Genomic DNA, 15,187 nt, shown 5'->3' with positions numbered 1-15,187 from the left:
TTTGCAAAACATAAAGAATCAAATTTCCGTAAAATCCTGAGCCAGCTGAAGTTGATGGAGAAGTCCTGGAAGTTTAAGCAGATTTGGGATTTCAGCCGAATTAGGTAAACCACAAGGGTGAGTCCATTAGTCTCCTAAAACCTTTCCACAGTGGTCCTAATAATTTTTAAGTGTTGCTTCAGACTATAGAAGACTGTTATGATCACTGGACACAGAAACAGAGGGAATGTAAAATGCCTCAGTGATTAGATACTCAAGTGTGAAATGATACAGTTTATTGTTTTACCATCTTTAATGTATTTTTTTAACATAGTGGATAAAAGGTTACTTGAACTTTAGATAGGCAGCGCAATTATGACAAGCAGTCATAAGACTGGATGGTTACTTAATTTTTTTCTGCCTCAGCAGATAAAATGGCTAATGCCTGCATCATATTGACGTAGAGAACAAACTGTACAATCACCTTCTATAAACTGGACTTTGTGAAGTTGGCGAGCTAAATGTTTGAGCTAACCTGATCTTTTATGTATACATGCATATCCCTTTGAAATGGCGGTAAGAACTCTCTTTGGATCAAAAATGCTTTCGAACTCGTATTTCTCAAGAAGTCTCTTTTTTTTTTTTTTTAATGTAATTGTGAGAAATGTAAGTATTGCCAAAGGAAAAAAAAAATCTGATTTTTCTGCTTTAAAATACTTGTAAAGAGAAAACTGTGATGCAGTTCTTGCTGCTCTTAGGTCTAGGCTAGTGGTAGTTCCTCTTTAGCTTAAGGTTCATAAGGCTGTGGAAAGTGGTCCTCATCTGGCTTAGAGCTATATGGAAAAAGCAGAAAAATGAATAAGGGTGAACAGGTGGTTGCTAAGGATTTATAGTGATATTTTGCTTCAACATGTGTGGCCACCACCGTTCTGGACAATTGTCCTTACTTTGTCAGGGCAGGAGAGAAGTGGTTGTTCTTGCAGGTGTGCCCGGGCACTGGGTAAAACCAGGCGGCGTTTGTGGAGTCACGGTGAGATGATTTAATGTTTTGTCAGTTCCAAAAAGGGTAAAGCATTCCCCTCTCCGGCCTTCCAGCCTTCCTCCAGCTCCCAACCGCGCACTAGCTACCTTGGGCTTGCGCCAGAATTCGTTGTGCGTTTTTGTGGGCTAGTGAAACAGTGGGAAACACGTGCAGCAGAGAGTCTGTAGACTCTGTAACTCCAATAAGTTAGGGTGACTCAGGGAAGGTCTTGTCAAGCATGTTGATAGTGCAGAGAAAAAGATGGGATATCACAGCTAGGGCATGCATAGTAGGGAGGAAAAGAAAGGCAAGAAAGGGAGCAAGCCTTCCTCCTTTAGAGGACAGCAGCCATTTGACTGCTGGTTGGGCCGGGCTTGACTTCGGGCTTGATTGTTCTTCAGGTTCTGTGTGAAGGCTCTTCTCCCATGAGACATCGTTGCATCCCTCTGGTGGTTTGGGAGAGGGCTGGTTTCTGGAGTGGCTGAGGAGGAGAAGGTCACGTTTGGCCTCTGCAGGTTTCTACTAGTGTTACTCCATTGCTTCCAGGGATAATGAGATGTAACTCTGTGATACTACTTCTCTGTGTAGTCAGACCCAAAAATAAACTCATTTTTGGCACCTCTCCCACTCTGAACAGGAAAACTGCTAAATGTTTTTGTCTGGAGCTGAACATAGATTTGGGAGAATCTCTTAACAGGGGACAGCACTCCTTGCCTCTTGATCTCCTCTGAAGGACCATGTTTTCTACTTACAGGCTTGAGATTAGTTACAGGAGATAAGGATGTGCACTTAATTGTGATTTTGTAATACCTCCTCCAGGCTCTCGGCTTCAAGGATCAGCACAGGACCTGGAAGCTTTCATTCACAGCGCCAATTTCATTCAGAAGTTACAGCAGTTGAATACATCTGTGAACTACCTTGGTTTAATTTCACTGAAATCCCATCATTTAAACAAACAAACAAACAAACGAGCAAAATCTCTTTATTCCCAGGATGTTAAGGCAAATGGATTCCATTTCCATACCCTTTTAAAGTGGTCTAGGATCTGCAGCATCTCATCTCAGCTGGCTGCTTCCAAAGTCAGACAATAGCTTCTGACCTTAGAAATCTCACACCTCTCTGAACCTTACTTGCAGGAGATCTTGAAAATAAAGCTAATCTGTTTTTCTTTTCACTAGACACACTCCACTGTATATCTATATCCAGCCAGAGGAGGAGGGCTTTCAAATGCAGATGAACTGATCAAGGGTTTCTTACTGAGAAGCAGTGAGGCAGCATTTCAAAGTCTTCTACTAACTGTGGGGAGCTCCCCACTGCCTCTTGTGTGGTCTGATTTTTGGGAGCTCTGCTTGCTTGATCCTGAATGAGATGGTAGAAGAAGTGATGGTATTTCTCCCTTCTGCTTTGAACCACTGCCATCCTTGCCAATCCCAAATCACCAACAAATGAAAAGAGAAACAAGTGGAGTTTCTCATACATCTTCAGCAATGGTCTTGAAATGGTTGAATTTAAAGATATTTTATTTGCACATGAAATTTGGGAAATACAGGCCAGATTGATATTTCTGTCCGTAAGACAGTCTATACACAAGGCTGTATTAAGCTACTTAAACCTTAAGCTGTTGTGTACAACTTCTTAATATAGACAGAATCAAAATTAGGGGCAGCAAAGACAGTAGATACTTGCCCACTGGCTTCTAGGTCCCTCTTTGCATCTCTGGCAAGTAGGAAAAATTGTCATTTCAGAGAAAATAGATGTTCATAGGCATATCGTAGAAAATACCCTGACGTGAGGTTTTGGAGCTTCAGCCAGTGCAGTAGGAACACCTGATTTGATGGCTCTCACTAATTACAGCTTGTAATTACAACCAGTAACGTAATAGAAATAAGAACAAAAAAATTTGTTTGAACTTCCCTGCTACCCTGCGTTAGCACGCTCGTTTTTATCTCCAATTCTAGTCTTTTTAAACTTTCCCAGAGGTGGCCAGCAGCACCCAGGTGTATCCTCCTCTTCTGTCCTTCAGTGCTCCTTGGCCAGCCCAGGGCACATGTTTCCAGTCCCTCTCCTGTCCTGTGCGTGGCCGCAGCTTGCCCCGGCGGCACTGGGCACTGCTCACGCTGCCTTCGCCGCAGGAGAGGCGAGGGGAACCTGCTTCCCGGCAGGCACCCTTCCCGCTTGGATGGCCAGGCACGTACGTCGCTGTGAGAAAAGGTGGTAATTGTTTGAGTTCATTTTAAACTCACCGTTTGTGAAACCAATAATTGGGAAGGCAATTATGGCTGCCCATTCTTAGCCCTCCAAGTCCTTTTTAGCCTGGTGGATTACGCGAGTGCTCAGTGGTGAGTGTGTTTAGCAAAGCTTGAAGTGCGGCAACAGGATTGCTAAATGAAAAAGAAACCTGTTTTTAGCAACTGTGATCCTCCACTTTCCTTCTGTTTAAGGCTTTCCAAGCTAGCTTCTTAATTTTTAGATGTTTAGAGGCAATGTGTTTCTCAAGGTCTTGTTTTATTTAAGAAAACAAGGCTGAAAGACCTCTGCTGAGATCTTCCCAGAGATGCCATGCCCAGGGGCCATTGTCCAGTTGAACCCAGCTAGCCGGGTTTGCAGAGCGGTGACTGCAAGTCGTCCACTGGCATGCACAGCATACCCAGAATACAGAGCATGGAGTCGCTTCTTTGAGACTTAAACATTGCAAGCAAATTTTGAAGATGCATGCATTCAATAATTAGTATTAATATTTGGTAATTGTTACTAATTGGTGTCTGATTACCTTAGAAGTCATGTCATGTACTTTTCTGTAAGGAACTTACTATGGCTGTTTATGGGATGGGAAGGGAAGCTGCCATACTTTGACGGCGTCATCCCTTTGTTCATGTGGTGGAGAGAAAAAGGCTCAAATATCTTTGAGACGTTTTTGTTTAGACCTGAAAATGGTGTATGGGAAGGACCATGGATTCCCAGTGTTCCTCGCTGTCTTACCTGGTAATCTTAGTAACACCTCCCTGTCCCGTTTTAACATCTATGCTTCTTCTGCCAGTTAGTGCAGAATTACAGATGTCACAAGTTGGTCGTTGTTTTATTTGGGGTACAACAGGTACCTGGATGGGTACTGAATTTCAAATGTGGGAGTGAAAGTTTCTGTCCTTCATCTGGATAGATGCTGTATAATTCAGAAACACCTTAGGCTGGTGCTGGGATAGACGGTTTTTGTAGATGCATTATATTTAGTCAGATAAGCACTGATGTACACGTGATGATGAAAGCGTAGAAACTTCTTGCTGACTCCAGTTCTTGTTGCCTAACACCGTATTGTGAATCCTGGCAACATAAATGTTTAGATTTGTATTTTAATATCTAGAAAATATATTCTGTCGATCATTTTGTATATTCAGTGAAATGGTGAAGATAAGGGTTTTGTCCTAGTCTGGTTGAAAATGAATACTACATTACTATACATTAATGCATACTATATATTGTAAAGAACACATACAGTGACCTTAAAATGCATTATCTTCTGTATTGTTAAGAGAGCAGCAGTTTACAAATGCTTAGAGTGATTAGATTGACATGGTTTATGTGTAATGAGCAACCACTGGTGAAGTGAGTAATTAAATGCAAAGTATACTTGAAAATGTAATAATACATTGAAATTCAGGGCAGATTATTTCCAAGCATCATTACGAGAATCTCTCTTATCTCTTTGTATTCCAGTATGAATAGAGATTTCTGGCGAAATGGAAATTCAGTGCATTCTTTCGTTCCAGTGAGGATGCTGTTTGGGGATGGCAAAAATTAGAGCCTTTTTACGTAAAAAAACACTGTTACAGGAACTTGAACTGGAAATACTGTACGAAGTAGTACAAATAAACCAAAACCTTTGTCCTTCCGGGGATTTAATTTAAATATTTTTTACTTGCATGATGTTATCTTGGTAATAAGTTTGGTGTTTCTCATTGCTGCTTGTTGTATTTTGCTGTGAACTTTACTCCTGATTTCTTTCTTGCTCAGAAAAGTGGCTTATTCCTGTCCCTAGAGCATAGCCTAGCTGTTCAGACTGGCCTGAAAGGAGTCTTGCAGTTATTGAGCTCTTGTTTTGGCTGAACTTTTGAAATGTGTATCATCTTAAATATATACATTTCATTATTGTTTTCCATTAATACACTAGGCTGAAATACACTGATTCCTTCTTTCACTTCCCCCATTGAGCTGCATATTTGTTCTGTAGTGGATCAAAAATGTTGCTAAAGCCTTGTTTAAAAAAAAAAAATCCTGTGACTTTTGTTTTCTTACCAGATGGAAGTTTTATTGGCAGTCCCTAACACTTAGCATGCTTACATCTATTTCAGAAAATGGAAAGAGATGATCACAAAGTCAGAATGAAAAAATTGTTTATAAAGAACGAGTTATACGGCAGGTTGGCTGGTGCTAAACTGTCTTGTAGTTATTGGTGGTTAATCAAAAGTTTTTTGATGGAATTACACCAACTGATTACATAGTAAATCAGATGAAAATCAGAAATCTTCATCCTGAACTCTGTCTTCTTTAGCAGCTATATAGTGTTAATATTGCACAATTGAGTTAAAATTATTTATCTGTTGACAGTGCAAATTGATCCAGAATTGGAGCAGTGTGTTGGGTGACTGTTGTTGGGGTGGGGGTTTTTCATATGTGTTTTTAAATTAGCATATCCCCTCCCTCTCCTGCCTCCCCCCCAGTCTGGAAAGCAGCCAGTGTGGCCTGTGAGGAATATTGTTGTTTTTGGAATGAAGTGACACTGGGGTTGAGTCCAGTTATGGTGGCCTGTGGCTGAAGTAAAGGAAGAACAGCTTTACGAGTTGAGGGAGAGAAGGAAGTTTGTACGAAAATGGAAACATGGCAATGGCATCAGGATTATTAAGATAAGCATATTAAGTTTTTTTAAGCAGCTAGTTTCCCAAAGCATATTCCCACTAGCATGGTTTTTTTTTACAGGGAGTTTTGGACGCAGTCAGCTTTTGTACGGATACTTCCCTCCACCCTTGTAAAGTATCTTTAGTGGTTTTTAGAGGTACTTTAATGCCGTCGTTGTAAAATGTTATCTGTATGAACAAAACATAATGGCACAAAATAGTCCATAGTTGCGAGATTATTTAATTTATCCCGGCCTCTAGGCTTCAAACTGTGCACGGAGGGGACGTTCTCAGACATCTAAGTCCTTCCGGAATCCCAGTCGGCAGCGTGAGGAGAAACAGGCGTTAGCTGGTGTCCCCCCAGGAGATCAGGGGAGCCTGCGGGGCTCTCACTGCCGTCCCGCTGCCTGACAGCGCGACGCAGGCCGCGCTGCGCCGAGCCTCCGTTCGCTGCCCTGCTCCTTGGCAGGCAGACGCAATCCCACGTGCGGCCACGTCGTCTTCAGCTGACGGACATCGGCGTAGCTTTGTCGAGGGCGACGCTGCGTCGAGTTCCAGGGCCGGAGGCAGCGCCGCCCGGGCGAGCGCTGCGCTGCGCTGGGCAGCTGCCTTCTGCCTCTGCACTTCGTCACGGCAAGTGCCCGCTGCCCGACTCCTTGTCGGTAAATCAGCCCCCGAACTGTTTACGACACCGTCGGCAACGGAGGCGTGGTACGTGGCGTGGCGGTTCTTTCAGTGGCTTTTTCAGTTGCCACCTCTCCGTGTAGACCATTACAAAGCCTGTTAAAAACGAGGTCTGTCCTCCCGGTGCGCCCACCTGGATCCACGGGTGCTGCACAAAAAAATAGGAAGTTTGAAAGAATGTAGGTGGGAGTCAGTTTTTACATTGGAAGGCATATTTCTATACGTTTGGGTCACATACAGGTAAATGATGCTAATATTCTCGGGAGTTTAATACTTGCCATTGTATAGCAAACACAGACATCTTGATGCCTGTTAAATGCTAGTGAACTATTTGAAAATAAGTAACTTCAGTTTTTAGGCAGCAGTGCACCAGAAGCAAGGGAAGATGCTAAAGCCCAGTCAGGTTGTACTCAAGAGATGACATATATAGTCTGTCAAGTGTAAGTCTCTGCATTTGCATATAAATATGATAGGTCTGCTTATTCTAGTGTTTGCTGATCCTTTGACTAGGCGGTTCAATACTTGAGCTGTCTGTTTGATCAATAATTTTTTTGCTGTTCAGGGCAAAATCCAAGCTGAAATTTAACTGAAATTGGAGAAGACTGAAGTTTGATTGCAACGTGAGTATCTTATCAGGATGTGCTTTTCGGCATAACAAAAATCGACTGCAGCTAAGTTAGGGCCTAAACTACTGCAAAATTGCAGTCTGTACATCCTCTGTAAAGAATAAAGAAAAAATTCTCTAAATTCCTCAAAATTTGTGTGGATGTTGAGCATGCTTTAATTTGGGCAGGACTTCCATTGCAGTGCATGGTCTTGATTGGGACATGTGGAGTTTAGGGCTAGCAACTTGGTTATGACAAGATACCACCAAATACAAGTTCCTATAGGCTGGTTAAGATGGCTTTTGCTATGAAAAAATATTAATACACTGCTGAAAATACTAACTGTGGTAGTCATTTAGCTGTCATGTGGAGTATTAAACTTCATCACTTAAATAATAAAAATGAGTCAAACAAGAACTTTAACTTAAAAGTAAACCCCTCAACCTAAATATATACCATTGACACCTTCAAAGCAGAAACTAAAATGCTTTCCTTTTTTTGTTTAATAAAGTTTCTGCTTAGAAACCAAAGCAGGAAATTAATTTCAATTTTTGCAGAAAGATTACCAGACTCCCTGGTTGGAGCGGCACCTGTCTCAGTCTGCCGGAGCAGGGCTACCACAGCACCGTGTGAGCAAAAATACGTCAAAATGAGCAAGGGAAGACCACTCTGTGACCCAGCTTTTGAAGAAGTTAATGGAAGTGGTCGTGCTATGAGGTGTTGACAACTCGGAGGAGAGTAAGGGGAAGGCCAGTGCTTGCTGAGAAGCAGTGGAAGGAGTAAAGCCAGATCAGACCCCAAGTGCGGGGCAGTGCCAGAGCTGGGCTCCATGGGGGGAAGGTGCAGGTAATACCGAGCTGTCGTTTCCAGGCGGCAGCGTATCAAAAGTTTCCCTTGCCCAACGCTGATGGGAGGGAAGTTGTCAAAGGCAGATGAGGGTAACTGCAGACAGAAACAAAGCTAGTTTTTAAAATTTGCAAATGGTTTATAACTCCTGTTTCTGTGACTGAACTTCCAAGCAACGTTCGTTGCCCGAGGCCAGGTTGCAAAGGACTCGGTTGAAAGTGAGCTGAAGGTTGCTAATGGCTTAAGGGTGAAAATATGCAATTAATTGCATAGAAAAAGAGCCTATTAAAAAATGGCTTGTATGAGCAATGATTATTCAAGTGTATGGAAAAAACTGTAAGTTTTTATCCGCAGTTGATAGCGGAGGCAATAGGGTGACAAATAGGGAGGTACGATGATAAGAAAAGCCAGACCTTTAGGGAACAACATAATCGTGGAGTTTGAGAACAACTAAGGAGAGAGAAAAGCAAAGTATTGGAAGTAAGCTGAAATAAATTGATGTTACAGTGTTAACATCTGGCTGTCTGCGAGACAGGCTGCATCTGCTTGGACTAGACCTTCCACAATATTTTTGCTGAAACATGTTATGGACTTGACCACCACAAGCCTCAAAGTGGTTAAAAGAATATGAAGGCTCTTTGGCAACAAAAAAAAGTTCCTGATTAGATGTGACAGAACAGTTAACTTATCTAGAAAGATATATTGGAAGTTGCCTGTGTTACCTCCGAACTGTGAGTGATGGTGAAGCAGAGCTTGAAAGCAGAGGGGTCCTGGTAGTTAACGTGTTTGCCACAAAGCAAGGAGCCTGATCAGTCAAGTGACTGTGGCCCTCGGTGCTCCCCACATCAATGGCTGTTTGGGTAGGTGGTTGGATTTCCAGCAGAAGACCCCATACCCTTCCAGAGGAAATGTCTCCCGTAGACATGGATGAATTAAAATAGAAGAAGTGCCTGTAGAGTGGGAGAAAGCTACTGGAGAGTGGCCACCAAGGGAAACTCTTGGCTTTTTCTCATGATCACCTGCTTTTAAAGCAGAAAAGATTCTTTATCTGCAGTTGCTCTCAAGGGAAAGTTTAGAAAGAGGTTGATATTTCCAAACATCTGTTGAAAACGAAAGGAGAGGAAGGGGGTTAGTCTGAGCGTTGGAGATGGTCTTCTGCTGTTTCTGGCCATTTAGCCAAAGGACCTGAACTGCGTGGTGGCAGCTCTGCAACCTGAGCACTTGCTTCTGTGGGTTTTGTCATTCCTCACTTCCATACGCTTGCACGGGGTTGGCTATTAATTATGGCACATTGACACATGAAAACCAAGCTGTTATCTGAATATATCTGAACTGGATGTGAGTAATTTTGATCTGTATGATTAGATTATCTGGTATCACCGTACAAGTATTCTGCTCTTTATGTTTTAGGCTTTATTTGTACAGCTGTGGTCTGAGTCTGCAACCTTTTGTCATTACTATTTAGGCCTGTAAAGAAAACTTAATAATATATGGCACAATACGTTTGCTAAAACTGAGTAAAATATTACAGTTCCACAAATTGAGGGAAAAAAAATCATCCAGATGAATACCTTGTTCAGTCTGGCATCGGAGAGTAGGGAAGGAGGGAGGCTGCTCCTCTCCCATGCTTTCTCCAGTAAGGGTTATGCAGAGCAAGGAGAGTCGTGCCTCGTATGTGTGTGCACCAGCACCCTACCATGCACAGAGGGTGTAGCTGCTCTTGCCCTGTGCAACACCGTCCTCTGCACCAGATAGGGTGGAAGTCCTGGGAAGAGAGAAAAAGGTGTGTGGTCGTGCAATGGAGGAAGTGGAATTCAAGACTTATACGTACCTTTGTTTGGCATTATGTAATTTCTAGGGACTGGATATTGGAACTTGGCTGTTTTCAGGCTTTTTCTTTTTTTTTTTTTTTTTTTTTTTGCTTTAGCGCATCACTTCTAAGTCAATTTTCATGAAAATTGAAGGCAACACAGCATCTGTTAAGATCTTCAGACCCTCAGAAAAGGGCTTACTGTAAATCTAAGTTTTCAAAGAATTAATCATTAAATCAGAATTAAATTTATATTGTTTATATGTCTTCTAATTCTGTGTGACCACATGCTGACTGTTTTGTCTTCCATTCAGATTTTCTTGGTAATGTGTCATCTGTTTGTGTGTGAAGATGTGTAAAATGACTAATTCTTCCTACTTTTTACATTCATAAAGTAACAATTCTGGTTTTGTTCTTGAAGGAACTGCTAAAAGGCCTTCTGTGGAAACACTAGAATGAGATAATTAAATCATTGGTCCTAAGTGTTTATGTGTTTGTGATGACATGTACTTTACTGAACAGAACAAATTACCTTGGCAAGATTGACTTTCCTGTGAACTTAAAATAGTTTGCAGCATTTTTATACTTGCCAAGGTTTGAAAGCTATAAAAGGGGAGATTTGTGAGGAGAGAAATATATTTTTATTTATTTTTATGCATAAATATATACACATACATATTCATTAATTTTTTTGGACGATGAAAAGGAGGAGGAGTAAGCTGGAAGAATTTACGCAGGAATTCCAGCTTATTGGTGCTGTTACTATCTGAGGGTGACACACCCTGGATTTCTCCACTGTAAAGATCATCAATAATTTACAAGTATATAAAATCCAGTTTGCAAGTCCTAGAAGGCTTCTGGATTTCTCCAGGGTGCTGCGTGTGGCATGGAAGTACCTCTGCTCAAGGTGGGACAAGCAGACATTTAGTTGGGATGTATTTTGCTCGGCTGTTTGGGTTGGGTGGAGGGGTTGCCACCCTAGTGCATCTCCTGGACTTTCAGCAAGTTAGTAGTTGAAGCTCCTGATATTAAAAACACAGATCTCTAGAAATTACTCTGTTAGCAGATGCTTCCTGTAGGCTTTGTCTCTTCCACATGTGTTTGTAGGGACGCGAGGAAGCTCACCGGCTGAGGGCTGGAGGAGTTCGGCCGATGTACGGCAGGGCGAGAGGCTCATGACAGCCTGTGAGATGGGTCAGCCCCCGTGAAGCTGGGGAAGCCTAGCTCGCCAGGGAATGGTATTTCAGAGGAAAATGAAGATACTGGGTTTTGTTTTGCTTGCTGGCGAGGCGGAGTGGCTTGGTTCTGTTGGCTTTCCATGCTCTTCACTGCAAGCCTGCAGTAGTTTGCTTTATAAACACCAACACATTGTATTCCAGAGAGATAGGGTATTTGTTAAGATACCTATTTGCTTGGGAAGTCTTTGCTTATGGGAAGCAGCAGGCCTGAAGATCTGGGAAGCGCTGGCAGCCAAAGAGGCAACCTGACACTGCTTCTGTGTGTGTCCACGGTCCTCACCGCTGGCTGTCGGTGGTGGAGCTGGCCAGGCTCCTTGCAAAGATCCTGCCAGCATCACTTGCTCCCCTTTGCCTTCTGGCAGCTGAGTTGGATCATAGTGAATTATTTTTATGCTCATCAAGAAACCCTCTTTACAAATACAACTGTTAAAGAACCCAGTAAGTGACTGTCAGAAGCCTTTGATTTCTTGGTTGCCTTTTATCTGGATAAATTCTGCCTTTTTTCCTGAATTTTAGGAGGAGGGCAGCTAGGATTTCTTTTGCGTAGTTATGCAGTGCAGGTGTATCTACATTAAATACATGTGTGTATGCTGTCGTTTCTGATACTCCAATTCACATACCTTTTTGATTTAGCATTAAGAGGTAACTGAGTGCTTCATCAAATGGTCAAGAATTGCTTATTTTCCTGGATAGTCTTCAACACTGTTGAGAAATTAATGGCAGTTTCAGACTTTATGAAGGGCAAAGAAATGGTATTCTCTGTTTCAAAGAACTAATTAGAAGTAAATGCCTGTGGGTATTGGATTCTCCCCCTTACATTTTAGGAGAATTAGATGAAAATTTAATAATTGCTTTTAATTTTACAGGCAGCCAGCATCAAGCGTGAAATGACCTTCTCTGCATTTCAACAGGACGATGTAAAAAGTGACATCAGTCAAAAACTGCCAGACCAACAGTTTCTCCTGTTCACCACAAAGGAGGAAGATTTAAAAACAGCAGAGACCAAAAAACCAAACAGAGCTCATGAGTATGAAAAGGAAAACACTCGCTCTGTTTGTCTTCTGGAACAGAAGCGCAAGGTTGTTTCTTCAAATATTGATGTGCCTCCAGCAAGGTAAGGAAAGTTGGCAGGTTTTGTGGTGTTTTGTTTTAAGCTTTTGATATTAGAGGCAAATTTGGTAAGCAGTATAATGAACTGATAAGACTAGTATTTGTCTCTAAGCAGTCCAAAGTCAATTACAACTCCACTACTTGAGAGATCTGCTAGAAAGTTGAAAACGCTGGTAGCAGAAACTGGGACTATCTGCAGCGTAGGACTTTGTATTGCTTTTGCAATGTTTTTGCTTTTCTGACATGCTGCAACTGAGGTACTCCCAGAAGAGGACGTGTCTTAACAGGAAGAGATTGTTGACCCAGCTTTACCCTGAGAAGTAATCTTCTAAATTAGATGCAGAGTCATCTTACCTGCTAGCAATTGTTTGTTTGGTTTGTTGTTTTGGGTTTTTTTTACTGTGATACCTGCAGCCGCTTTATACTCATGCAGTGACTTACGCTGCATAGTGAGGATGTAGTATCTTATGTTCTGTTATATCCCTGGATAGGTATAGAGCTGAATCATAATGTGGTCTATGAAATTAATTAATAGAAAAAAGTAGTGAGGAAAAGCCAAGGCAGAGAAATAAAATTTGTACAAAACGTGGATTTGGGGATTTTGGTATTGCTTTTTAGTTTGTTGTCCCTTGAGGATCTGTTGTGAATGCACATAAATGTTTGCGTCTTCAGCATTCGCATCTGGGCAGTTACACTTTTAATTATAAACTATTTCTAGGGAATTATTTTGAGAAAAATAATTGTTCTATATCTGAGACTTGATGTATATCACAGCAAGAAATTCAGGGTTTATTTGTTGATTTTCTTCCTTCCTGCTATTTAAGTGGAATAATAGTAAGAGAAGGAGAAACCGAGAATTTCTTACTGGCTAGTGATTTAAAGAGAAGGGGCTTGAAAATACAGAGTCTAGAACCTTGAACTTTGGGGAGGGACTTCACTTTGAGAGGGAAAGGGAATGACTCCTCTAGGAAATGCTGAACATTATTATAAAAGAAACATATCCAGTAATGCTAAACACGCACTTGTATCAATGGTGAAAAACTGACAACAAATTGGATATTCTGCATTGTGAGATGACAAGTGCTTTTTCTTTTTATTGTTTGTGATTTCATGTTGGCATCAGTCTGTCTGCAAAGATTTTTTCCTTAACCTGCCTGATAAATTCAATTGCACATAATATCCAGTGAAACACCTTCCAAGTTTATAGTGCCACTTAAAAAATATGTAGTCAAACTGGATGTTTTGTTGTTTTTTTATTTGTTTGCTTTCTAAAAGCCAACATAAACCAGCAGGTTCTGCCACATCATCCAGAACAGGATGACTGTCATTTTCCTCTGGCTCTCATAGATGACGCTTGTGAAAACTGCAAAGTTCACGAGCATTTTGACAGGATTTCCCCCCATACACACATATCTAGTAAAAAGCTATGCATTAAAAGCTTGAAAATGTTAGGATACTTATTTGAGATTTTCACCAGTAATCAACCCTGTAATGGCTGAGTGCCCTTCTCATTCATGCTTATGTCTCTCAAAGCATATAGGATCATCAGAAAATGGAGGTCAGCAGGGACCTCAGGAAGTCACCTAGTCCAACCTCCTGCTCAAACCATGTGTTAGCATTTTCATTTTACAATTCAGGCAGCCAAGGTACAGGATTTAAGTGCCTCTTTGTGTGGCTTCATGCAGATAATCCACCTGAAGGAGGAGTCGGGCTCCCTTTTCTGTAACTGCAAGATATCCGTCCTTGGAGGGATGGACATTTTTTCCCCAACAAGGTGGAAGAGAGTGAATAAACATCTTTAATGCCACCTTAAGACTAATTGTGACACCAGTTGTGAGCACAAGATGCTTAAGATGATAGGAAATATGTTCATTTGCAAAGGTATCTTCTAAAACTGTTCATTGTTCCTGTGTTTTGCTGTGAACAGATAAATGATCATATCTTGTTGCATGTTTTCAGTCATGCAGGTTGAGCGGTGCTACATTAGCAGAATTAGAGAACAAAGTAGAAAACAAACCTAGAGTTTAAATTTGGTAGTATGATAATAAACATCTCAGCCACTATTGCTACAGTTTTGAGGACAAGTTTAAGTTTCCCTTTAAATGTGAGGTGATTTATTGCACCATTTGTCCACACGGAACAGGATGAGCGCTAAAAGCTTTGCTTGGAGATCTTACTAAATACTTGTTGTTGTATTGAGGGGAATGCCACATCTCTCTTCCCCTTCAGCATGGTTTGATCTCTTAAGTCATATTCTCTGAGAAGTGAGAGTCTAGGCATTTGATGTTCTCCTGCCTCTTTGTAAGTCCCTTCCAGTCTTCTGTCTAGGACTGTGCTGGTAGAGTTGCGTGTTCCCCAACGGTGAATTCCTTCTCTGTTCTCCTCCTGCCAGGACTTGTTGGGTCGACTGTCCTCTCCTCTGGTGAGAACGTCCATCCACCTTTGCAGCTTGCTTTCTTTGCCTTCACAGATGATGTGTTGTATCCAGTTGTGAAGGGTAATCTTGAATTGATCAGATGATGTTTACAAATGCATGGGAGAAAGAAGGAGTTTAATATGATCTTCAGTTTCTTATTGCTACATAATCCCTCTTTTCAAAAAACTTTCAGCTGTCATTTTGAAGCAGAAAAATGCTATGGAAATGAAGCTTGCTTTTTTTTTTTTTTTTTTTTTAAACCTTAGTGGAGCTGAGAAGGTTACCCACTTTACTTCAGTTGCCAAGGTAGAGGGTAATGTTAAAATTTGCTGTATCCTACTCAGGAAAACTCAGGAAAATATGTAAGGGATTTTGAGACAGAAGTTTATCATACTGCAGAATCCTTATTAATGAGGGCATATGAGTATCTCTGTAAAAGCTCTGAAAAAGTGTGTGCAAAAGAGCTGGTAACGTGGATAAGTATACTTCACTTTGACCACAAAATGAAACAAAGTCCATCCCATTTTCCTGTTTTTAAGGATCTCAATGAGTAAGAATGAAAATCTTTGTGAGGTATTGTATCCAAAAT

At 41.4% G+C, this 15,187-nt stretch overlaps 1 protein-coding gene across 2 annotated transcripts in view; it reads left to right on the top strand.

Annotated features, from left to right (window-relative positions):
• Positions 1 to 15,187, top strand: part of ZNF704 (zinc finger protein 704) — a 95,363-nt gene that overhangs the window by 8,798 nt on the left and 71,378 nt on the right. Inside the window, exon 2 of one of the 2 annotated variants that reach the window (XM_069779567.1) lies at positions 11,984 to 12,186. In XM_069779567.1, coding sequence (XP_069635668.1) covers positions 11,984 to 12,186 — 203 coding nt within the window. Of the gene's footprint in view, positions 1 to 11,938; positions 12,187 to 15,187 lie in introns of both variants that reach the window. The other variant, XM_069779565.1, reaches the window with a different exon arrangement.

This window comes from Haliaeetus albicilla, chromosome 3 (assembly GCF_947461875.1).
Source record: "Haliaeetus albicilla chromosome 3, bHalAlb1.1, whole genome shotgun sequence".
Classification (NCBI taxonomy): Eukaryota; Metazoa; Chordata; class Aves; order Accipitriformes; family Accipitridae; genus Haliaeetus; species Haliaeetus albicilla.
This window is presented reverse-complemented; position numbering and strand designations above follow the sequence as displayed.